At 33.0% G+C, this 27,350-nt stretch overlaps 2 protein-coding genes across 4 annotated transcripts; both read left to right on the plus strand.

Moving 5' to 3' along the window:
- Positions 1–6,187: 6,187 nt before the first annotated feature.
- On the plus strand, positions 6,188–11,471 carry LOC132604509 (F-box/kelch-repeat protein At3g23880-like). Its single transcript, XM_060318048.1, has 2 exons — positions 6,188–7,648; positions 11,225–11,471. The coding sequence occupies exon 1, from the start codon at positions 6,441–6,443 to the stop codon at positions 7,623–7,625; it is 1,185 nt and encodes a 394-aa protein (XP_060174031.1). The 5' UTR covers positions 6,188–6,440; the 3' UTR covers positions 7,626–7,648; positions 11,225–11,471.
- Positions 11,472–22,735: 11,264 nt separating this feature from the next.
- LOC132604510 (GATA transcription factor 15-like) lies at positions 22,736–25,530 on the plus strand. Of its 3 annotated transcripts, none has more exons than XM_060318049.1 (3): positions 22,736–23,489; positions 23,588–23,722; positions 24,957–25,530. In XM_060318049.1, the coding sequence occupies exons 1-3, from the start codon at positions 23,454–23,456 to the stop codon at positions 25,302–25,304; spliced, it is 519 nt and encodes a 172-aa protein (XP_060174032.1). In that variant the 5' UTR covers positions 22,736–23,453; the 3' UTR covers positions 25,305–25,530. The 3 variants fall into 3 exon arrangements, with proteins under 3 accessions (XP_060174032.1, XP_060174034.1, XP_060174033.1); XM_060318051.1 differs by having other exon boundaries at positions 22,736–22,925; XM_060318050.1 differs by having other exon boundaries at positions 22,736–22,920.
- Positions 25,531–27,350: the final 1,820 nt, after the last annotated feature.

Raw genomic sequence — 27,350 nt, forward strand, 5'->3', positions numbered from 1 at the left:
CTCAACCCCTTAATTAAAAACATAAAACATAACTTCATACTCTTAAATTTTATCTCACCCCACCACCACACTCCCACCTTTTACTTTACTAGACGGCCTATGCCCGTGCTGCGCACGGGCCCAACACTTTAGATTATAGTGCATCTATGTATATGTAATTGTTTTTGAATAGTGATTATATATATATATATTATGTTCGTAACACAATTAATATAACATTATAGTTGTGCTCCGTATCTAAAATTTTATTATATTAATGTTTGCTACGAATACAAAATCGGCAAATTTATTAATATTTTTTAAAAGAGAAGATTTGTTTAAAAGGAAACTATTTTCCTCTCTTTGAGATAAAACAATAGCAATATTTAAGCATCAATTGATACTTTCAATTTTAATTCGATTAATTTAAAGGTATAAAATACTTATTATTTTTTATCAAATTTTGATTTGGATAATTCAAATTCAAATTAGTAAATTAATTTACATGTTTAAAACGAAACAAAGTAGAAATTGATTTTCTATTTAAATGAAGAAATACTATTTTTTAATTTTGGTAAATATTCTCGGTTTAGCTTATTTTGCTTGTCATGTTGTCTTTTGCATGGTTTTTTAAGGAAACGTCGTTTAGAATTATAATTTGACTTGTTCACCTTATTCATTATTTGTTCTCCATTTGATATATTTTTTTGTACAACATTAATCTCTTTTCACATTTATTAGAGTAAGAATAAAAATAAAAAGTAATTAAATTCTATCTTATTTTAAAATATAAATATTTTAAGTATATTTATTTTAGTGAACATAACAAATAAATGACATGGCGGAATAGTAAATACAACAGTTTAATATCTAGATTAGATCTCAGGCTAATAAAAAAAAAAAAAAACTGTATGGTTTGACTACTTATTTTTTGGAAGAAAAGCAATTTGATTTGCTCCCATTAATGGATTGATACGCACGTGGCAATGAATCCATCATTATTGATTTAATGAGATACTTTGAAAATTACATGAATATTGTTTGATTTTTTGATATGGAGTGCACTTTTTTTTTTTTGGACATAATTAATTTGCACTATTTTTATGCATACACACACATATATATATATATATATATATATATATATATATATATATATATATACACACACACACACACACTATGTTCAAAACACTATTAATATAACATTGTAGTTTGTACTCCGTATCTAAAACTTTAGTATATTAGTGTTTACTACGAATACAAAGTCTGCACTTTTTTTTTTACATTTTTTTTTAATATGGGGTTCACTTTTTTTTTTTTTTTTTTTTTGATATTGCTTGATTTTGTTAATATGGGGTCCACTTTTTTTTTTACAGTGAGTTTGGAGATGGTGGGTTCCACTTTTTATTTTTTATTTTTTTTATATTGCTTGATGTTGTTTAGTATGAGGTCCACCCTTTATGGGGTGCACCTTTTTTTTTGACATTATTAGTTTGTATTATTTTTATGCATATAATATATCTACATATACTATGTTCAAAACACGATTAATATAACATTGTAGTTTGTGCTCTGTATCTAAAACTTTATTATATTAGTGTTTGCTACGAATACAAAGCCATCACTTTTTGTTTTTAACATTATATTTTTTTTAATATGTTCACTTTTGTTTTTTGATATTGCTTGATTTTGATAATATAGGGTCCACTTTTTTTCCCATGAGTTTGGAGATGGCGAGTTCCACCTTTTTTTTTTTTTTATTGCTCGGTGTTATTTAGTATGGGGCCCACCCCTTTTTTTTAAGGGACAACGGACGACGAAGCATGGGTCTAAACCCATCCTTTATATAGTTTTTTTTTGTTTTTTTTATTTTTTATATTGCTTGGTGTTGTTTAGTATGGGGCCCACCCTTTTGGATATTATTAGTTTGCACTATTTTTATGCATATAATATATATATATATATATATATATATATATATATATATATATATATATATATATATATATATATATATATATATATTATGTTCAAAACATAATTGATATAACATTGTAATTTGTGCTCCGTATCTAAAACTTTATTATATTAGTGTTTGCTACGAATACAAAGTGTGCACTTTTTTTTTGACATTGTTTTTTTTTTAATATGGGATTCACTTTTTTTATATATATATTGTTTGATTTTGTCAATATGGATACTATGTTCAAAACACGATTAATATAATATTGTAGTTTGTGCTCCGTATTTAAAACTTTATTATATTAGTGTTTGCTACGAATACGCACGTGGCAATGAATCCATCATTATTGACTTAATGAGATACTTTGGAAATTAAATGAATATTATTTGATTTTTTAATACGGGGTGCACTTTTTTTTGGACATTATTAATTTACACTATTTTTTTAATATTAGTTGTTGTTTAATATATATGGGGCCCATAACTTTAAAAAAAATTAGAACGGATATATATATGCCATAGAATTATGGGGCCCATAATTATTTTTTTATATTAGTTGTTGTTTTTAATATATATGGGTGGGGCTCACAATTTATTTTTTATTAAATTGAAAACGGATGACAAAAAAGTGAGTTGAACTCACTCTTCTAAATAGTTAGAATGTATTCGGTATTTGAAACTCAATCAAAGTAATATAAGATTTGTGTTGAGTAGATTTAATATCAGAAGTGGATTCAAAACTTTGAAATATATGATTTTCGGATTTTAACCATTTGGAGTTACTGTGTTTTAACTTTATAATTTGAACATATTAAATGGAGTTTTCAAGGTGAATACAAATTTGAATCAAAGTTGTAAGATTTTGGTGAACCAATATCATAAAATAATATATATATGTCCCTGTTCACTATAGAAATAAAATGCTTTATACTGAAATTTTTTAATCCGGAAAACTTAATAAAAAACATATCATCAATGGTGAAGGATTCCGACCATTTATCCCAACCTCCATGATCCCATCCCCAATTTTGGCCTCTCTTTTCTTGCATTTGACAAAAATGGAACTCAAAAGTGTGTTGCTTTTTCTACTCATATAAGTAATAGCAATACATAAAGACTAAGAGCCCGTTTGGATTGGCTTATAAGTTGTTTATAAGTTGCTTATAAGCTGTTTTCAGCTTTTTTGAGTGTTTGGCTGGCCAGCTTAAAGTCATTTTGTGCTTAAAATAAGTTCAAAACATAATTGGGCCCATTTGACTTATCTTATCTAAAGCAGTTTATAAGCTGAAAACAGCTTATAAGCCAAAAAAAAATAAGTTGGGGTAGCAAAAAAAATAAGTTAGACTACCCCAACTTATTTTTTTTAGCTTATAAGCTGTTTGCAGTTTATTGGCATAAGCCCATCCAAACAGGCTCTTAACACATAACATTGCTCCCCATTGTCTAGTTGTCCCTTAGTTTCCATCTTTGGATTCTCATGCATCAGTGCCACACCTTTTGAATTCTTTTTAACTTTTTTACAATTTGATCATATTGATTACAAAGTGGCAGTGGATCAATTTTCCTCACCAGCGGTCTTTTCAATCAGAGCTCGTTGTACTGGACTGGCCTATTGAGATTTACATCTTCTGTGTAATTTGCGAGCTATTTTACAGTGAGCAGGTTACCTACTGCGCAAACAGAAAGGTAGCAACTTACAGGTTTTCCTGGAGGTTCCAAAAAAAAAGAATTATACAGCGGCAGTCAACCTTTTAAAAAGAAAGATAAATAATTATCTATAGTGAAGAAATTAACAAATACAAGAATTTAAGATTATGACAATGTAGAAGTCAACAAATCACAAATAGTTATTTTCCTAAAATATTTACGACGTAGTTTATTTTGTTCTTTACTTATTTGTTCATTTCAAGTACCACAGAGTTGACATTTTAGTAGATTCCTTGCCTTTTTTTTTTTTTAACTTTAAATCGATTACCTTTTTTTCTTTTTTCTTTTTCTTTTTCACTTTAGATAGATACCTTGAGGAACTGAACAAAGTTATAGATTTGCACTCTCGATCATTGACGTTTTACGTTTACGTACATCTAATTACCTTCCATTTTACATAAAAACTGTACATATTTGTAACTCAAATTTAGTTAATTATTTAAATAATCATTCAAGTTATGAAAAATAAAGTAGTAGAGTAACTTTGATTTTTTTTATAATAATAAAATCATCCAAATTAACCCGACCTTTCCCATATAGAAGCCGAGTCAATCCAAAAAATGATATTGACAATGAACCTCAGCAAAAAAAAATCCTCATTAACATCCTAATATTTATACATTTTAATATGCAACCAATTCCTCCAAATTTGAGACTCCTAAATCAAGCCATAAAAAAAAACGAAAATTTACATAGTAAAATATATGGATTACTAAACTTAAAACAAAATTCCTGATAATTAGGAAAGATGGATATATAACTTTTTTCACATCAATAATGATGTACCTATACTCTTTAAAAGACTAGCTCAATTCCGAATAAGTTGGATCGGTTATATGAATCATTATTGTTTCATTTAAGCTCAACTCATATCATTATCATAGCAAACTCGGTCTGCGCGAGCCAACTCACATTCCCATCCCAATTCCGAATAAAGGAAGAAGAGTTGTTGTTAACCAACAACCAATATAAAACTTGTCAATTTATGATCATAAATCTTCATAATATTTTCTTTAAAAAAATAATATCTACTCCAGTAAGATAAGGTATTATTTCACTGTTGAATGATAGTTTGTCATGTTTCTATTCTGAATAAAGGAAAAGTAATAATTAAATAAGACGAATTGATGAATATTACTTTATTAATTTGGAGGGGACAAAACCTTACAAACAGGTCCAATTTTCATGAATGGGAATTAAAAGTTGGCTAGATTCTCTAATTAAGGTGCTTGTAATAGTAGCAATGCTAATAGACAAACAGTGGGAAAGTGGGTGTGTTGACCCCAGCCACCAACATGTTTGCAGGAATTTGGAAACTTAAGTACACTTTTTAATTTGGTTTTATTAGTTCTTTGGTGACTTGAACTCCTAACATCTTGATTGGAAGTGGTGTACTCTTGCCACTGATGCAACCTCACTTACCATAGTTTGTTATTCAAATTACCTCACAATGCTTGTGTCTGGCTCTTTACAAGTTTGCCTTCTATTTCTGGTGGTTTCCATATGCAGATAACTCCAGCAGCCATTGCACATCTTGGTGTGATTCATTTCTCTGCTGCACCTGTGGTACATGCTCAACACCAGAAGAGGATGAACCATTGAACTATACATCGAAAAGATGTTATATTATACATTTCTTGAACTTCAATTTCACCTGAGTTTGCATAGACCAGTTAGCTTCCGTTAAAAATAACTGGAAAATAGTTGATTCCTCTTAGATGTTGTTAAGGTTGTCATCGAACTCAGTGTATCGATCCATAGAAGAGACCTGTATGCTTCTTGAAGAAGAGCTGCTTTTTTGTACTCTCTTTAGTTCCATGTGACAAACAAATCAAAGTTGCTTTAAATTAGACGATGCAACAAAACCAATTCTTTGGCAAATATATCAAATCCCATTAGAAGAACATGTTGAATTCTGCTAACTTGGGTTTATGAGTGAAAATCTAGTTAAATGTGATTTAGTACAAAGTGCATACTTGCCAAAATTGTTTATCATATATAGACAACCTGATTTTCCTAGTTACTTCCAGCATTGGTTTGTTTGACATATTTCTGCCTAATCACTTGCGTTTCTCGAATTGGTGCTTAACAACAGTGTACTTAATGAAACAATAAAAAATGAATTGGCATAATCTTTCCTTCTCATCCAGACATCCACCATGGTTTGGCCAATTAATAAATGTTCTGTTTTGCCTTTTCCTTTTTCTTACAAGTGGGGTGCTTCAATTTCAGTTAAAATCAAACTTGTCAGTTGATTAATCCGCCTAACAATTGAGGCATAGTAATAGATGTTGCACCAACCACCAAGTTCTTAAAATAGACTAAAAATAACGTAAACTGCAAAGTTTGTATTTTTAAATGTGTGTTCCCCTAAAATATTTTTTTATATTTCATAGTTCCGATTCCCCCGGATCAATAAGAGTATCCACTTAGCCATTTACATACTCTTAAGAAAATACGAACTCCTAAAAAAAAAATTGATTAAATTACTTATAATTAAATATATATTGAGATTTAATCACATAACACTTGATAGTGGCAAATCTAAAAATATAACATTAATTCTTTCTTGATTTGATAAGTAGACACTCTTTTGATAAAAAAAAAATAGCTAAGTGAACATTCTTTTTTATCCGAAGGGAGTATCAAATATCTGACAGACACCAAAATACTCATTTTTGACAAACTTAAAAAGACCAAAGCTCTGCTTAAATGATACTCACAGGAGCTACTTATTTTGAACCAAAGTGCACCTTCTGTGACAGTATCTATGCAAGTCCCTCTGAACCATGGCAACTAAACTGGTGGAATTCAACCCAAAACGGAGCAAACCCGCTATTCCTACTCAATTTCCATCAAGTTCAATCCCTATTTTGCCAGGAGAACTTATCACTGAAATACTTTCAAGGCTTCCAGTGAAATCTCTTTTGAAGTTCAGGTCTGCTTCAAAATCTTGGCTTGCTTTAATATCTAGTCCTGAATTTATCAAGAACCATCTTAGTATATCTGCTAATAACAAAGAATACACCCACCATAGGCTTATATTGAGTTTTCCTGGACCTAGATCCATTTACAATAATCTTAAGGACTGTTCCCTTGGCTCTTTACTGGATGGGTCTGTTGTGGAAGTATCAGAATTGAATCGCCCACCCGGGACTTTTTGGTTTGTTATGGGTTCTGTGAATGGATTGGTTTGTCTTGTCAGTGGATTGTGTATTTCTTTTGTCAATGAGAAAAAAAAAGTGGTTCTATGGAATCCATCTATTAGAAAGTACAAGAAATTGCCTGATCTTGGAACTAGTTTGAGCAAAGCTACCTGTGTCTTATTTGGCTTTGGGTATGATGAGTTCCATGATGATTATAAGGTGGTGGGGTTTTATTACTCTTTTGGCAATTTGTCTAGTGTTGAGGGCAAAATATATAGTCTAAAGGAGGATTCTTGGAGAAGCACCCATTATCCTCTTCCAGATGAGTTGCGATTCTATGGTAAGGGTATGTTTGTGAATGGGAAGCTTCATTGGACATATCGTGGTCGTAAGATCATACACATAATTTCTATTGATTTGGCTGATGAGAAATGGGAAAAGGTTGAGCCACCATGTTGGGGAGAAGAAGATGTTTTGATTTTGGATCTGGTAGTACTGGGAAATAATCTTTCTGTGATAAGACATGGTTATCCTCGAAATGTTAATCCCGACACAGATGTGTGGGTTATGAAGGAGTATGGGGTTAAAGAATCTTGGACAAAGATGTTTACCTTAAAATATCCTGTGTCGTCGCCACCCTTTTTAATTTCAAATAAAGATGAAATTTTGCTTATGTTTGGAAAAAAATTCTTGTTGTACAATCTGAAGGATGAATCGACCAGATATCCAGAGTTTACTAAGCTTAAATTTGGTAATGTGTGGGAAGTTTACCTTGAAAGCCTAGTTTCTCCCCTTTTACAGAACAAACCGAGGACACAACAGGAATGAAGGGTGCAGATGGACGCAATAGTGTAAGTAATTACTTGTAAGAGTTCCACTTTATACATTTTTTGCATGAGGGCTATTCAGTTTCGTTTCTTTTGTCAAATATGGAAAAGGCATTACGGGACACATTTACACCACTTCTGCTTGGTGATCTTGTTTGTCCTTTTACTTTTTGCATATTTCCATGAAAATTAAAGCAACTTTTACAAGAATAATTATTTGGTTCTAGTGAATACGTTACAACCAGAAATCTCTTTTATTAGTGAATATTTTGTACACCGATCCATTGAATATTGATTGTTGCGGTGTGAGGTCTTGAAGTGGGAGTGTTGGGCTTGATGTGAAGATGGTGGGTAGGGTTAGGTTTAAAGCTGATGCTTGGAGAGTAAGGACGATGAGGGAATGAAAAAAATCTCCCGATTAGTTGTTTTGTTCGTGAGAGGAAAGAAATGAAGGCAACAAATGTGTTTCTCTTATGATGTGTCCCACTGAATGCAAATACGACCACTTGTGTTTTTTTGGAAACTGAGAAAAAAATTAGAAGTTGATAAAAGCAATTGTAATAGTAAAAATAGTTTGTGTTTCTATTATTCCAAAGTTGAAAAGAACAACAAAATAATAAAAAAAAAAGATCTTTGACCAAAATATGATGCGTTGTGTTAGGAAAGGTAAGTACTTTTTGAGAAGCTATAGATGAGTAATTTTGAGGTGTCACTTGCTGTAGCTGTCTCACTGTGTTCTTAGCTTGTTGCAGTTCAGATAGGTGGGATTAAAATTAGGGAAAAGAGTCAAAAATACACCTTTACTTAGTTTTAATGGCTAAAAATATCCTCTAAACTAATTTTGGGTCATTTATGCCCCTGTCGTTACGAAATGTAACAAATATACCCTTCATTTGACGGAAATTCCCAAATTGATTCAAATAACCCGATTTCATAAAAAATAACTCATTCTCCTATTTTACCCGCCCCGACCCACCTCCTAAAATAACCCACTCTTCCTTCTCTCTCATATTGTCTCCTCCAGTTATCAAGCCCGTTGATGTAGACTTACTTTCTAGTCGTTGATTAATTCAAAAGTTAGTGTCATGTTTTAGGAGCGACAATTTTTATGTTTCAGTTAAGTCATCCTAGTAGTCCTAAGTATGTTGAAATACTTCACGTCATAGGTTAGTGATAAGTTAGTGCTCTATTTATCTGCTTAGTTGGTTGCTCTGCAGTACTAACTATTTAAAGGAATATACTGGTTGTTTCCAAAATGTCTGTCAATTGTTTCCGTCTTTCTTTGCTTTCCTTTCTAAGGGAAGAGCTTGAATAGAATTTTGGGGGAAGTAGAAACTTTAGTTGATTTCATACTGTAAAGTTTTATTTTTTTGGAGATAACATCTGCCCACTGTGGGTTGTAAGATCCCACCTCATCACGTTTGAATGATGAGTTTTTTGTGTGAATACAAAGTTACCTTTACCTCAAAAAACAAAAAAGCTTGAACAGAATTTTCTATTCAAATAATGAATAACATGTTTATAAATTTAGATGTTTGACAAAGATGAAATTTAAAATGTTTTATGGTTTCAAAAACCACTTCTTAATCTTGTTTCTGGTTATAATTGATGGAATTGACGGCTTGAGAGTTATAGGAGAAAATATGAGAGAGAAGTAAGAAGGTTATTTTAGGAGATGGGTCGGGGAGAAGTAAGAAGGGTTATTTTAGGAGATGACTAGGCTATTTGGATTGGGTGTACTAATGAAAATTTTAGCTGCTTGAATGTGTGGAACCTCATTAAATAGTGTCAAAATTCATCTCGTGGATAGAATGATTTAGATGAAATCTCTTCCATTAAAAGGTCTTTTCTGATGTGTTAGACCCCGTGAGGAAACTATTGAACATATAGTTTCTGGCAGTGATAATTTTTGTCTCCAAACTATATGATTTTTGTTCTTTTTGCAAAAAAAAAATTAATATTGTTTAACAAATAAAACACGTGCATTTACAAGTGAAAGGCCAAGCCCAGAGAAAGAATAGGTCTTAATTGAGATTGTTGTCGCTGAGCCAGCCACCATGAGAGGACAGTGAAATGATCTTATTCACAAGGGAAACAAGCAATGAACTTAAGTAAAAACCAAATGAGTATGAGCAATAACTAATGGCTATTAGAAATGATTGCATCACTTTTAAGGACTGTTTATAGAAGAACTCAATTAGGCCAACTGCACCGAACATTTTGGATACCCCGAAAATAAAGAACTGTGGCGTGATCCAAAATATTGATAGTGTCTTGTCTGAGTTCACTGCTACATTTCTCCTTGTATATTCCATAACCTCTGCTGATACCATGGAGAACGTCGCGACGAATAGGCTGAGGCCTATATGTGCCAATGGCGTGACACCGGAGTCATGATCGGTGATTTTTCGGGCGAAAGGGACAAAGAATGTGTCGTAGAGAGGGACTATGAAGATTAGCATTATGTAAGGAATTGCTCGAAGGGAAGCTGGAGGGATTTGGAAGCTAGAGTTCATAGAATTTCCTTGTTGGACTGAAAAAGTTTGGAGTTGGGCTTAGATGGTGTTGAAAACTATAGTACAAGCGAAGATAGGAATAACTGAAATAAGGATCGTGACTTGTTCCACTTGGGTTACAGTGCAAAGTTTCCATGGACTCTCCTTTGTGTTATTTCCATCTTGCACTTTGATGCCAGCTTTGTCCAAGAACCTGAAAAGTTTGCTCTACAATAGTGAGGTAGGATTACCAAAATAGATGCTAAAGGAAGAAATTTTTATTTCCTATAAGCTTTTAATGTCAAGGTAAACTTGGTAGAGCTCGAGCTATAAAAAAGACTGGCTTTAAATGATCAACTTATTACCCATTTTGAGCAGCATAATATGTTTGATGTGGATCAATGTGAGTACTGCTTGTTACTTTAGTCTCAATTTTTAATTTCTTTTGGTATTTACAATAGACTACATGAAGTTGCACGTCATGATTTAGCCATCAGATTAGTTGAATTTAAGTATCTGATATCTGTTAATGTTCACTGCTTAGAAGTTGAATGTAAACACCTTAGACATGCCTCAATTATAGTTGATAGGGGGAATCAGTATGAAACTCATCTTTTTACTTAAAAAAGGCAGTCAATTTCTTATGAAAATAACTAGTTTGGGATTAAGGCATCGATGTTGATGTACCTTTGTCGTAAAAGAAAAAGGGTGTTGATGTTGATGCTGTTGCTTCGGTTACTCATTTTTTTGTATAAATGTTTGTACTGCTACTTTTTTGTTTCTGAATGAAATATTAGCTGCCTCGGTAGATTATTTTCGAGACATACATGAATATAATGTTGTGTAACATTTAGATTTGGGACAAATAGGATTGCAGTAAGACTTCTTTTTGGTGGGTGTGGAATAGGATAGTGTTTTAGTGTTAGTGGGAGACAGATTTAATTAAAATTTAATTAGGGCTTGAATGAAATATTACCCTGTTTCGGGCTGTTTAAATTACGGCTTCTCTATGACTGATGAAGAAACTAATGGACCTGCTAGTATTTCACTTGCAATTTCTGTCATTAATCTCTTTATATTTATACTACAATTGCATTTGTCTCAGGTGACCTGGAAGCTGGTTGTGCTGGCTTTGCTACATGCTCGGTTCTGATAGGGAAGTTCTTGGATAGATATCACTAATCCCAGTGAGCAATTAGACTAAATGGATTATTCGAGTTAGATCGTTTCTGAATTTAGAAAGGGATCATTTCTATTGAAACTTGTGATCTTAATATCATAACATTTGATGTGGGAACATATTGGCCCGAACACCACGATTATAAAAATGAGATAATTACCTACCGGTGTCATTCGTTGATCTAATTAACCATTTCTAGCCTAATTATTAAGTTTATTACCCAATCTACTCATTCGGTGATATAGCTAACCATTCTCCGGTAACTATTAGCTTCTTTTTAAACTATCTAAATCTGCCTCAGCACGAGGACTAACCTGAGCAACATACCTGTGAACCACTCCTCTATGCCAGTCTGTTCCTTTGGCAGCATAATAGGTAATTAAAATCAAATAGTGTTATAAACATCCCAAGTAGTGGATATCCATTAAGTTATAAATATCCCAAAATATCCCAAAATATCTCAAAATATCCCATGTCATGTTGCTCCTATAAATAGGATGCACAGATGCAACGTTGAAAGAGCTGAAGTAATATAATCTGATATCTCTCTACATATTCTCTCTACATATTTCTTCTGTGTATTTACTTCATAGTTTTATTTTATAACACGTTATCAGCACGAGCCTCAGCCATCTTGAGCAAATACTTTGAAAGCCTCGAAGGTGCAATTCTTGGAATTACACTAAGTACAAGTCGTTGCCTCCTGGAGATAAAGTAAAGGACTTGCAGTACTTATTTAGTCTAAACAGTTCAGGTAACATGTTCCAAGTATTTTTCTATCTTTGTTTTGATGGTTGATTGTTGTTGACTTTAACAACTATGAAAATTTTAAACTGATTTTTGGGAGAAGCTCACCATCAACGTAGTAAGAAACATGGCCTTTTTTTTTTTTTAAATATTACTATGGAATATAGCACTTCGGCCTCTTTTTGCCAAAATATCTTGAAACCAAAGTTGCTGAAGGCCTTATGCCAATATTCTACTGGAAGGTTAGTTCGCAAATATGAATTGATTAAATGAGTTTATATCCGTGAACACCAGAAGTGGTAATATTTTTACTGACTTATTGTGTTTATGATTGAAGATGTGTTAGAGAAAAATTCTCCACATTATATGTATGCCTCGATTTGCTCCTGAAGTAGCAATATCTTAAAAGAGGCTATAAGCTATCACGATTTGATATGCTTAAGGCGCGTTCAGATAATTATGTTTTATTCCTGAAGAATTAAAACTTTTGATAAATGTTATAAATATAGATCCATTCCCTGAAGTGAATGCGATAATATGTGGTAAAGCCTATAAATATAAACGTGCATTTGATTGTGAAAATATCATGATCCATCTTCAGAAGAGGTAGAATAATTGAGAAGAAATATTCTGAATATTATATGTTTTTCTCCCGAAGTACTAAACTCATAATTTTGCTCCACGAGTAGCAAACTTTGAATTCTACTCCAGAAGTAGTAAGCCTATGTATTTTACTCCTGAAGTAGTAAGGTTTTTAATTCTACTCCAGAAACAACTCTGAAATCTACTCCCGAAGTAGTAGAATTAAGAAATTTACTCCTGAATTAGTCAACCTTTAAAATTTACGCCCGAAGTGGTAAAACTTGAAACTTTACTCCCGAAGCAGTAAAACTCTGAAACTTTACTCCTGAAGCAGAAAGAATTACCAAAATATCTGAGAAATATTCTCAGCAATGTCTTCTTGTGCTTGAGCAAAATAACGAGTTATTGATGAACGTCGTATTGCAAGCACATTTAAATAATCATATTTCATTCCCCGAAGTGAATGAAGATATACCACAACCTGTCTCCTGGAGAGATAAAATACAAGTAATATACATGTTATTTTTGTGGTATGAAATTAAGACATAGCAACACGTACCTGTCGTACACAGAAACATCTTAAATAATTTTATCAAAGTATCATGACACTAGTAGTGTCCAAATAATATCTGATCATGATAAATAAATTGAAGTCTCTTGAAGATGTTATATATGATAATACCATTCATCGTAGATCGTAATTGGTACGATCGGAACACTGTAGTAGACCTGAAGTTTACTAACAATAAAAATGGTTATCATATTGAGACTACAAATGATCGGATTATTAAATATCTTCAAGTTACTACGGGTAAGAAATACACTTGTGAAATGTTACCCGAGCATGATGAAATCATATACCACGATAAACCAGAAGTTTATTGATATAAAATTTCATGCAATAGTAAACCAGAAGTTTATTAAAAGAAATAGCACTCGTCATAGTAAACTTGAAGTTTACGGGTACAAATAATTTTATCAGTTGACAAGACCAATTTGATCGTCCTGATTTAAATCTGATGTGCTAATTGAGTATTAAAAAACATATTGAAGAACTAGAAGATTCTTCAAGAATTTGTTTGTGTTGCTTGTTCTCATGATAAGTTGATTACACCAGCTAATGTTGGGACTGAATCCCCAAAATTCTGAAAAATATAAAAGGTGAATGTGGGCCCCTTCACCTGCAATGTGATGTCTTAAATAGATGCATCTATTTAAGACAGTCACATGTATGTTTATTGTCAACTGGCAGTTTGGCATTTACAAAGTTGCTTGCTCAAAATAATTGAGTTGGAAGCACAATTTTCAGAATATGTAATTAAGACAATCATCTTGATAATGCTGGTTTATATCTAAGTTGGTTTGGCATTGGATGCCTCCATAATACAGCTAAACCATTGCTTATGAGAACAGAGTTTCAGATGTTGGTCTGAGATATGATATATTGCATACAACAGCACTTGTATGCTTCAGATCAATAAATTTTGATAAATTCTCCCCTCATATTTGGTTCAGGGTCAGGAACTAGATATTTCCATCTTTTAGCATTTGATGTGCGGTACATGATTAATGGATATACCATGATGCACACAGATGGATTTTCCCAAAGAAAATGGGGACATATGTCACTAAAATAAGGGGGAGAGAATAAGCAGCTAAGAAATTAGTTGTGAATTATCATCAGAATGATCCTCAGATAATTCAAGTCAAATGCTGGAAGCATTTGCTGACCCAACTATTTCATATTTCATCTGCAAAATGCTCTTAATGTCCCTGAAGGACAAAGTCTACAGCGTGCATGGAGCATGGTAGACCAATCGGTTCCATATATAATAATCCTTGAAAAAGGGAGGAGCAAATGATAATAATAAGGAGGCAATGTGCTCTTGAAGAGCTACGACATAACACTTCATAAACCTTATGAGAGGTTCAGGTACCTAAAAATAATGAAGTATTGAGATCTCAGTAAGTTATGTCGAATTGCGAACCGATACAACATGATATCCTGTCGACAATATACAATATAGCGCGCAATATTGTCTAAGGTTGTGAGGATTTGATTTCTACGTCTCTTAAAGCATGTTGACGTAGAATAATTACCAAGTAAAATGATGCATCTTGGTAAACTTAATGTTTGTTGGGTCAGCAGTCCAAACAACAGAAGATGTCACATTATTTATAATGATGGAAGTTGTCATAGCCTATATGGCTTACTTGACAAAAATTTATATGAAAATTTCTTAAGGATTCAAAATGCCTGAAGCATATACAAATTATTGGGAAACTTGTTTAAAATCCTTTAATGGATTAAATGAATCAAGGCTGATGTACTGAAATCGCCTTAATGAATATTTATTGACGAAGGGTACAAATAAGATCATGTTTACCCTTGTCTCTATATGATAATCAGAACCTTTCATATTATTATGCAAGTTGATGGCTTGAATATTATTGGAGCTCTTGAAGAGTTTCCAAAAGCACTTGATTATATCTGCTGAAATGAGAAAATTGAAATGGTCCTGAAGTACCATATATTTGTGCAGTTGATACATTTATATATCTTGTTATAACTACAGGCATGATATAATTTACTCCAACATGGAGTTATTGAAATAGATCAACTGCATATTGCAAATGAAAGCCCTGACATGAAAGTATTTGTCCTAACCAATATTGTCAAGTGTTTTGGACATACAGGGCATTCATCTGATCGACATAAGAGTTCAATCTAGATGTGTTATCTATTTCCATCAAGGATTATTGTCATGACAATCAAATTATAGAAAGACAACAATAGATTATGAAGCAAGTCATGATGTACTTGTCCTGATTGCAATGATATTACGGCGATGATGCAACTCTATCTGAGAAAAGAAGATGCAGATCATCAACCAGTTCGTCAAATGATCATTGATAGATCTGATAAAAGCTCTGTCAATCTCAGGATATGATAAGTTGGTATACAAGATTTGTTACATCATCGTCAAGAATTATGTGATACATTTCATCAGAGAAAGATGTGGCTTGAAGTGTGATACAAAAATACCCACAGTATCATATGAAGATAATGTTGCATGCATAACTCAATTAAAAGGAGGTTTCATAAAAGGAGATAGAACGAAGCATATTTCACCAAAGTTATTTTTCACACATGATCTCCAGAAGAATGGTGATATTGATGTGCAACAAATCCGTTCAAGTGACAATCCTGCAGATTTGTTCACTAAATCTTTGCCAACTTCAACTCTTGAGAAGATGATATTCAAGATTGGAATGCGAAGACTCCGACATCTGAATCTTGGTCTTCGTCAGGGGGAGTGAAATACGTGTTGTACTCTTTTTTCCTTTATCAAGTTTTGTCCCATTGGGTTTTCTTGGTAAGGTTTTTAATGAGGCAGCTCTTAAAGCGTATTTCTAGATATGTGCACTCTTTTTCCTTCATTAGGACTTTTTCCCACAGGGTTTTTTTTTTAATAAGGTTTTAACGAGGTATATCATCTATTAATGGACATCCAAGGGGGAGTGTTATAAATATCCCAAGTAGTGGATATCCATTAAGTTATAAATATCCCAAAATATCCCAAAATATCTCAAAATATCCCATGTCATGTTGCTCCTATAAATAGGATGCACAGATGCAATGTTGAAAGAGCTGAAGTAATATAATCTGATATCTCTCTACATATTTTCTCTACATATTTTTTCTGTGTATTTACTTCATAGTTTTATTTTATAACAAATAGAAATTTTTGTTCCTCACATGTTAATGATAATGACTCATCAATTTGGTTGGACTATAGTAATAAGGAAAATTAATGATTCATATTAGAATGGATCATCGGTTCCGTCAAGTCCTCCATTCGTCTTTGATTTTAAGGGGGAAAAGAGATTGTAACTGAAGAATAATTATTTGTTCACAACAAACTCTTTCGAAGAAACAAGAACTAGTTATGCCCAATTAGATCACCACAAGTTTCTTCCTTCTCAAATTTGTGAAGCTATGTTCATCTCCGGGCACACGGTGCATTTTTTTATCTTCTGTGTGGTCATTTGCAGCCTACTTTCGTTGTGGGCTACATCAACTGTCAAGCAGATGCAAAAGTTACAAAGGAAGTTGAGCAACTTATACATAACATCTGAATTATCTATACAGTGCAATTTGAGTTGGTTTCGTGTGTTTATACATGATTATACAAAATACATTGTGGGATCCAACTGGGTATGTTGTTGTTGTTGTTGTATACAAAACACACACCCACACACACATATAGCTATACAACACATATACATTACCTATACCTTGATAATATAGTGGGCTACATTAGCTATAAACTAGACGCGTAGACCGTATAGCTATACAATACATATAAATTATCTATAAACCGATGATACAGTGGGTTACATCGGCTGCAAACTAAATGCGTGAGTTGTATATATAAGTTATTTCCCCTATTTAAAAAATAAAAAAATGTTGTAGTCCATTGCAACTCACTTTTGTTTGGTTTTTCATCCGCTGTGGTGGTATCCGGTACTCGCATTGGGGGCCCGAGTAATTCAGATTTGCTCCGCTTAAGATCCATTTAAGGGGGAAGCATTTCCTAACAAGATTTTTTCCATTGCAACTCAGATTTGGTTTCTCTTTGTCTAAACCTTTGTTTATGTTTCCTTTGTGAATTTTCTGATGGAAACAAGGCTAGAGTCATAGAACCTTATCTGAAAATGACGTTAAGGTATGAGATATAGGGATATCCTATGCAACCCCATCCCTTAATTAAGCAATCACTTCATGTGAATTTTTGTCTCTCAACTCTCACTGCCCCAAATGATTTTTTGCATTTGGACAAAAGGTGAGATTTTGTAACTAACAAAGTAATCTTAAGTCCCATCATGATTTTCAAACCTGTCTTTACATTCTTTGATTTCTTTTTGGTGGAAGAATTAACCCCGCCCACCTAACAGCTTAACTTAAAATTAGCCGGCGGATGTACAATATATATGTATAATTCATGTATATATACTAGGAAATGTAAACAATGAATTCGCTCGGATATTTGTGTAAATATTCCTACAAAGCATTTGGTATCCAATACTTATTGGTCCGGTAAATCTAGATTCATGCCGTGTAGGACACATCAAATTAGGAAGTGTACCAATAGTTTTGCATTCCCAAGTTTGAACTCGAGACTTATGATTAAGGTCGGGAATCTCATTCATAATTAATCGATACCATTGCATCTTCACATCCCACCACATCCTTTGGTTGTTAATATATGGTGTTAAATCTTCTTCGCCATTTTGGTATTTTCTTTTCTTAATATCAGCAGAGGTTTATTACCACACAATTCTTAACCTTATCTGATCCCTTTTTATGCTTTTTATTGAGCCGAGGGTCTTTCGGAAACAGCCGTCCTACCTTGGTAGGAATAAGGTCTGCGTACACTCTACCCTCCCCAGACCCCACGGTGTGGGATCCCACTAGGTTGTTGTTGTAATTCATATCTCGAGTATGAAATGACTAAACTTGAATTACAAGGTTGAAGTAATAACTTCAAAAAGTTTAAAAATCTTAGGTTCAATTATCTTCGTTGAACAGTATTTTCTTAATTTCTTTATAAAATGTAATGACCTTGTAGGTCGATAGTTTGGTGGTATCAATTTGATTTAATTTCTATTTATGATCTTTTGTGATAATGAATAATTATACATGCAATATTTTATTTGAAAACGACAAACGAACAGATATTCTGCTATTCATTATGTGTTAGAAAAGGAGGATGGGACCCTATATCGAAATTTTCAATATTTGGAATGACATAGTACAACCCAGAAAAAAAAAACGAAATAATTGTTCTATTGTTTTTATAATAATCATTATTATTGGGCGATGTCGAAATTAATTAAACAAAAATGAACCTTAGGTGTTGAACTGTTGATAATGTGTAGCCATTTGCAAGGATAGGATAATCCTATCATTATGTGTCCTTTCATGTGGTTTCTAAAAAATGAAGTTAAGGAATTTGGGATAAAAACTTATCTGAAATTATGTGGTTAATGAATTAGATACTTGGACTAATGCAATCCACTCAACCCCTTAATTAAAGACACAATTTTCGTATCAAATTTGGCCTCACGCCCACACCACATTACCACCTCCAATCCTTTAAAAAAAAAAAAAAAAAAAACTTTATGTATACGCTAATCGAAACTCAATTGAATTAATTCTTATTTGTGTTGAGTAGGTTTACTATCAGAAAGTGGATTCAAAACTTGAAATATATGATTTTCAAATTCTAACCCTTTAGAGCTATTATGTTCTAAATTTATAACTTGAACAAATTAAAAGGAGTTTCCAAGACAAATACAGGTTTAAGTCAAAATTATTGAGTTCTGTTGAATTACTGTAAACTAGGGTTGTTCAAAACCGAACCGCACCCGATAACCCAACCGCAAAATAGGTTTATTGGTATCGGGTAATTGGATTAACGGATGGGGAATGGTTTGGAATTTTATAGTAAACGGCTTAACGGTGCGGGGGACGGTTTCCTCCTTTTCCCTATTGGTTTAGCCGTTAACCCGTTAAGAATAATTAAATTATAAATATATCCCTATGTATATAAAGTACTATAAGAAATACTAATACTAATCTTTGAGCCTAAAACTCATTTTTCTTCCTGCAACATAGTAGCAGTTTCGCATTTTCCTTATTCCTTCTGTCTGGTGTTTGTTTCTTATTATCTCATGTTACCAACTAGAATCATTCAAAACCTTTTTACTTTCCTTGGATGTTTCTTTCCTTTTCTATGGTGAAGATGAGAACGAGATAGAATTACTAGTGGTTGTTTGAAAGAAATAAGTTTTCTTATGGACATTGACACGCTTTAGTATGAAAATCTCATACTTAATCTGCACAGTTTATTTAATAACGATACTTTAGTAAAAATTTAATTCGTATTCCAATAATTTAAAATCATGTGCCCAAGAATACCCACCATGAGTAATACATCAATTTAAATCATGTGATGTGAAGCAAATAGGGTCAAATGTGAGTTCGCAACCTATACACTATCAATATTGAGCCTTTTGTGTTTTGATAATTTTGTACTGATGCAATAGTCCGAGCAATAGAAGGAAAAAAAATCTCATATACTTTATTGATTAACTGATAAACCAACCGCTAACCGACCGTTAACCGCTAAATCCACACCGAACCAACCGATATCTTATTGGTTGGCTAGCGGATTGAGATATTTAAAAACCGATATTCGATAAGCTGAACCGTTAAGCACAATTATCCAACCGAACCGCCCGATAAGCACTCCTACTGTAAACGGTACGCCTACCCCTATTCACTATGAAAATAAATGGTTTTCTATTGAATTTTTTTTAATCCCGTGAACTTAATCGAAAGCATGTCATTAAAAAATGAAGAAATTCCGACTATCCATCACAACTTCCGTAGTCCCACCACCAATTTTGGTCTCTCTTTTCTTTGCATTTGACAAAATGGAACCAAAAAGTAAGTTGCTTTTTATATGATGGGTAATAAATAAAGACTAACACACGATGTTGCTCCTCATTGTCTATTTGTCCCTTAGCAATTTTGGGGCCTTTCCATCTTTGGATTCTCATGCATGAGTGCCACCTTTTTGAGTTCTTTTTAATTTCTTACAATCTGATATTAAGTGGCAATGAAAATTAAAAAGAAAAAGCTAAATAATCATCTTTTATTGAAGAAATTAACAACAACAACAACAACAACATAACTAGTATAATCCCAGCAGTTGAGTTTGGGAAGGATCGAGTGTACGCAGACTTTAGCCCACCTTGTGGAGGTAAGAAAGTTGTTTCGATAGACTCTCGGCATTGAAAAATTTAACAAGTAAAAGAATATAAGATTATGACCATGTAAAAGTCAACAAATCACAAAAAAAAAAAATCCTAAAAGTAAATTTCTACTATATAGAAGCACGGGTTTGGTAGGCATGATCGTCGACATGCCTCAAGGGTATTTTGGTCCTTTCATGTTTTGTTTATTCAACGTGGCTTCTAATCCTATAGCCAGCGCATACATAGTTTATATAGTTCTTTTAATCTGTTCACTTCAAAATTCAATTACCGCAGAGTTGACATTTTAGTAGATACGTACCTTTCCGTTTTTCCTTTTACTTTAAATAGATACCTTTTCCTTTTTCTTTTTTTCTTTTTTCTTTTTCCTTTTTTCCTTTTCACTTTAGATAGATACCTTGAGGAACTGAACAAAGTTATAAATTTGTACTCTCAAACTCAATCATTAGTTTTGCGTTTACATACATCTAATTACCTTCCATTTTTCATAAATGCCTATTTGAAACTCAAAGTATTATTTAAATGGCCATCCAAGTTATGAAAACAACGCAATAAAATTAATTACTTTGATCATTTAAGAAGAAACTAAAAAAAAAAAAAACTCATTCAATATCCTAATATCTATACATTTTTTCATGCACCCTAAGTCTCCAAATTTGAGACTCCTAAATCAAACCAAAAAACGAACATAAGACTTTTACAAAGTGAAATATATGCATTAATAAACTTAAAGAAAAATCCTGATAATCAGTAAAGATATATATAACTTTTTCATATCAATAATTTTGCAGCTCAGTGAATAGATTTTGATAGCATTTCGTCTGTTGAATTACATCACTTTCAATCTAATTCACCGCCTGCGTGCCCTTTACACCCAATCATCCAAAGAATAGCCCCCGTCCCCCACCCTCCCCCCCTCCCCCACCACCCCAACCGAGTCTCTTTGCACGGAGTTAGTCAAGGTTTTTTTCGCAAATCCTATCATGTCATGCACTCGATGAATTTTACAAGCTGACATTATTATTCTTCACTCACACAACATTGTTTGGATTGGACTTTCATCCATTGTCCAAAATTCCTCACTGCCATCCATGTGAGAATTCGGACCGTCTTATTTCAACCGTTGAAATATGTTTGTCATTTTTTAGAATGAAGAAAAGGTACCAATTAAATTAATTAAATTAAGATGAGTTGAGTAAATGAATATCACTACCTTTCAATTTGGAGGGCACAAAACCTTATAAACAGGTCCAATATTTTTTATGAATGGGAATTAAGAGTTGGCTAGATTCTCATTGCAATGGCAGTAATGCTAATAGAGTGTTGACCCCAGCCGCCAAACATGTTTGCAGAAATTTGGAAACTAAGTACACTTTTTAATTTGGTTTTATTTGTACCTACCCAACCCATTTTTTCTTTTATATAAAGGGCAAGGGAAGAAAAAAATGGACAATAAGAGTTAAACTCATGTTCGTTTTTTTTCCTTTCCTCTTTCGATTTAACAATCAAGTATTCAAAGTTAATTAACTTAATGAATGCGATGCAATTATTGGTTTGACTGATTGAGTTTACATGGCATATGTTTAATAAGGGAGTAAAACACTTCTCATCATCAAGTTCTCCATTTACATGATTGAACTTAAGACCTCTTTAATTAACTGTGAAGAGCTCTCATCTCTCCCACCTTATTCCTCGATTACACCTATGAATACAAACCCCTCCCCCTCTCACTTCTTATTCGGAATTCACTGGACTAATTGATCCAAACTCAATCCTTTACCTAGAGATTTCGGATTCAAACCCTATGTAGAAAGTCCCTTTTGGTTGGGATCGATTACCTCCTGAGTATGCTTTTCTAACGCAAATTCAAATTAATCAAATTCCGGTGTTTTCAGTGACATACGGGTGAGTAACGCGTAAGAACCTGCTCTTGGGAGGAGAACAACAGTTGGAAACGGCTGCTAACCGATACCGGCCAAAGTATAAAAAAACCCGTAGTTTTTGAGTTGAGCGGCAAAGGGAAAATACAAATGAATTTGCCAAAATATCCCACCAAACTTCCAAATTCCAAAAACAACCAAATTAATGGCGCCGTTTTCAATCAAAAACCAACCATATTTTGGCGGGTATATTACCAAATCAAAAATTTCATAACAAGGTCAATTCCGTCATTTCACCTCACCCGCGCCTAGGGTTTTCTTGCACACTCTCTTATAAACCCTTCCAATATATTTATTTTTTCGGCTACGTCTCTTTTTATTATCTCTTCATATTTATCACTTCATTTTTTTTTTCTCTATATCATTCTAGTAGCCTGTATTAATTTATTTTTTTTCATTTTCATGTCGGTTTATCAATATCTTCTTATTTAAACCTTAGCTAAACTTTAAGTTCTCCTAGTGTACTCCTTTTTGGTGCCTTAGAGTTGTGCTTATTAGTGAAGTATAGTAAGGTTTCTTTAATTTTTTTTCTTCTAATTTGAGGAGAAAAAAAAACTCTATTTAGCTAGTTTTTGCCATTTTAGTATCTGGGTCGTGCTTAGTTTTTGTTAAAACTCACTTAATAGTTAATTTTTTGTTTTAAAACCTTTCTGTATGCTACAAAAATAGGAGTTTATTTGGTTCTTTTTTTGTGCTAATTTGGTGATAAAAATCTTTGTTTAGCTAGTTTTTGTCATTTTTTTGTTTGGGTATTACTTAGTTTTTGTTAAAATCAACTTAATAGTGAGTTTGTGATTTATGATCAAGGTGTTTTTTTTATCTTTGATTTTCCTTCTTAAACCTTAGTATATTCCTTTTTTTTATTTTTTTTAATAACCTAAAGTTGTGCTTATTAGCTAATTTGTTGAAAAACATCTTTATTAAGCTGGTTTTTGCCAATTTCTAATCTGGGTCTTGATTAGATTTTGTTAAACCCCACTTAATTGTGAGTTGTTACCCTTAATCACTAGTGATTAAGGTGGTCTTTTAGTTGATCCAAAATGGTGGATATAAGTGATAAAACAAGTGATCACGAGGTACCCTTTTGTTCACTCCCCCCCCCCCCCCCCCCCCCCCCCCCCAATTAATATGTTGATTAGTGTTTGATGTTAATTTTTTGTTATGGTTTTTTTAGGTTCAAGAAACTGAAGAAATGAGTGGGCAAAATCAAACACCAGAAAGGGTTTCATTAGAGACTAATCAGAAAACTTGTGTTGATTGTGGTACTACAAAAACACCACTTTGGAGAGGTGGTCCTGCTGGACCTAAGGTCAGTAAAATAATCTTCGTTTTGCTAATTGATTTTTTATTGTATATATAGTATGTGTTTGATTGTGTTTTAAAATGTTAATTTGACTTGTATATTTGTGTTTGGAGTAGTTGAGTGCTATCCTTTCAAGTAGCTATAGTATTATTGTTGTAGTTCCTTGTCCTTTGATTTATGTTACTTGTACTCTATTAATGTATTATTTTGTGGTAGTTACAATCCTTTTTTTCCAGTCAGCTTTATCATGTTTTCCAGTATTTTGCCATTATTCTTTTTTATATACTGCTTTAAATTACTTGTTTTTGTTTCGAGGCTGTACCTGAAACTACCTTTGTACCTCTCAAGGTAGGGGTAAGGTAGTGGTGGAGCCAGAATTTATGCTAAGGGGGTTCAATAATATAAATAAGTCATAAATGAAAAAGCTACGGGGGTTCAACGTCTACTATATATACATAAAAAATAATTTTCACCTTGTATATACAGTGCAATTTTTCGTCGAAGGGGATCCGAACCCCTTGGGCTCTTACTAGGTCCGTCACTTGTAAGGTTTGCGTATATTCTACTCTCCTTATACAATTGGCTTTGTTGTATTTGTTTGGAATAGTGACATAAAATCTTGAAGTTTGAAAGATTAATTTGACAAAGATGTCACTGAAAATTACTGTAGGTAAATTGCATTCTTGAAAGTTGTACATGTAGTATACTCGTTGTTAGTGGATTTGTGTTAAAAAACTGGGGCATATTCAAGGCAAACAAGTGTCAAAAGTGAAAGAGAATGAGTACTACCCTAGTATGTAGGATTTTGTGCTAGTGGTTTTGGTCTGTAGTTGCAATTTGGCTGGTAAATGAGCTAAGGTTTGAGAGTTGTAAAAAAATTGATATTATAGTGGCGGAGTTGTTATTTAGGAGTTAAAATAAAGAATATATATACATAAAAAAATATTACCTATCCTAGTCAGTTAATTTTTTTATTTAAGTGGTGTCAAGGTGTATTTGCCATTAGATATTTACTATTCAAATGTGATTGTGTTTAATCTAGCATGAAATTTATTAAAGGAAAATTTTTAAATCTTGTTGTTTAAAACAAGTTATAGACATTTTTGTGACTATAAAACAAAAATGTCACTTGAATTGAGACTTTTCAAGTGTTTTTTTTTTTGCCTATTTTATTATAGGGTATGTCTAATTTTTCTCAAAAAAAAAATTCAATCTGATGACTTGATCATGGTGAATGCAGTCATTGTGTAATGCATGTGGGATAAGGAGCAGAAAAAAGAGAAGAGCTCTTCTAGGATTGAACAAAGAAGACAAGAAATCAAAAAAATCTTCAAATAAGACAATTGGCCATCAACAGAACCAGAGTAGTACCAGCAGTACAAGCAGCAGTGGAGAAAGTTCAACTAGTAATGCAGTAGTGAAGCAGAGTGAAAAGTGCATTCCTTTTAAAAAGAGATTATTGCATTTTGGTAGAGAAGTAGCAATGCAAAGACCAAGATCAAACTCTACACAGAGAAGAAAATTGGGTGAAGAAGAACAAGCAGCATTCTTGTTGATGGCTCTTTCTTGTGGCTCTGTTTATGCTTAATGAGTTGTACTAATGGCACTGATTGTAGTATCAAGGTAGATGCATAGTTAGAATCTTTGATGATAAAAAAGAGCTTTGATGATAAAAAAGTTGGGAGCCCTCAAGAATAATGTTTGTACTAATTGCAGTGGAAGTAGTACTTTTTTAGGTAGGTTGAGCAAAGGTAGGTATATGGGAAGAATCTGGAATGATGAAAAGTGCTTAATCAAAGTTGAGAATTGGCATGTGTTTTGTTTTAATTTAATTTATTTTAATCTAATTGTTACTAATTGTGCTATTTGTTTGTTGTACTAATTGCAGTGATCTGATTTAATTTAAATTTATTTTAATTTAAATAGGGTTACTGGTTTGGGAACAACCTTTCTACCTTCTATGTGGAGATAGAGGTAGAGGCTTGTTTAATTGGTCGTTTGTTGTACTAATTGGTCTGATTGGAGCACGTATTTGGGTAGGTAGAGCTAGAAGGTATGTATATGAGAAGAATCTAGAATGATAAAAAGGAGGTTAATCAATGTTGAAAGCTCTCAAGAATGTAGGGTTGAGAATTGGCATGTGTTTTAATTTAATTTAATTAATGCTAATCTATGTAGAGTTATTGATTATGCTACTAGTTTGGACATGGATTAAAAAGGGCCCTTAAGCGTGTATTTGGTAGTCAATATAAAAACACACTTAAACGTGTGGCTTTTAATCGGTATTTAACGTATAGTTGAGAAGTAGGCAAAATAACTTGATATTCATAAAGTAAAAAGAGAATATTTGCATTTAGTGGAGTTGTGGTTGTACATTTTTGATTTGGTAGAGTTACAGGGTAGGTGTGAGTAAAGGTGTCAACCGGTTCATTGTAACTGGTTTTATCCGGTAATCGGACCGATTAAACCGGAACCGGTATAACCGATTAACCGAATATTAGTTTACCGGTTCGGTTCCAATTTTTTTTTAACCGGAACCGGATCGGTTAAACCGGTTAAAATAAAAAAAAAAAAAAAAAAGGAAAGAGCCGTTGGGCCTCGGTAATGGACCGTTGGCAACGGTCCATTTGCAAAAATGGCCGTTGCCAAACGGTCATTTTCTTAATTTTTGGCCCCCAATTTTTTTTTTTTTAACACTTTAACCCCTCCCCCACCCCTATATAAACCCTTCTTCATTTTCATTTCAATTCACTCTTTTTCATCTTTCTCTCAAATTTCAATCTCTCAATTATAGTTACTTTGCAATAATTAGCCACAAAGTCTTATTATAGTTTCAACTTTCAATTATTAATTTTGCAATTATAATATTGTTGGTGGAGTTGGTGATTTTGCAACAATCCGAAGTAGCTTTGGTGGATTTGCAATTCTAGCCGCCTTCGCTTTGTTGGAAATTAATCCGGCAATTTGGTACCTTCGTTCCAACTCTATCTTTAATTTTCGCAATTTAATTCTAGCAATTTAATTTGTTGTAATTTATTTTCTTGTGATTTATTTGATTGTGATTTAAATTATTTCTATTTAATAATGTCAAAGAGATTAAGACGTGGTGCCGGTAGTAGTAGTCGTACTGTTAGGGGTGCGCTTAATGAGGAAACATTTGTGGAAGAAACACCTAATTTAGGTATTGATGTTGATGGAAATAATCCACTTTTAGGTCATGAGGCAATGCAACAACATTTTACCGACACTTTTAATGAAGACTTAGATGATGATGATGATGAAACACAACCCCCCGAAAATCCCATAGGAGATACAGGTCCTGCACAATCACATACACAAGACAAACCGCCTAGAACTCGTAAGCCAACAGCTAAAGTTTGAAAATTTATGACTAAAGATAGGGAAAACCAATCAGTTACATGTACCATATGTGAACAAGTATTTAGTTTTAAGCAAGGAACTGGTAAGGATGGTGGAACGGGTACACTAAATGCTCATATGAGAACCAAACATATGGATGTTTGGGGAGAGCAAACGGGTTCAAATGTGGGGGGGATTCAAATGACGATAGACACACGAACCGGTAGAAATTTTAAGTAAGACAAGAAAAAAGAACGCGTAGAAATAGCTAAAA

The sequence above is a fragment of the Lycium barbarum genome, chromosome 7 (genome assembly GCF_019175385.1).
Source record: "Lycium barbarum isolate Lr01 chromosome 7, ASM1917538v2, whole genome shotgun sequence".
NCBI classification, from domain to species: Eukaryota; Viridiplantae; Streptophyta; class Magnoliopsida; order Solanales; family Solanaceae; genus Lycium; species Lycium barbarum.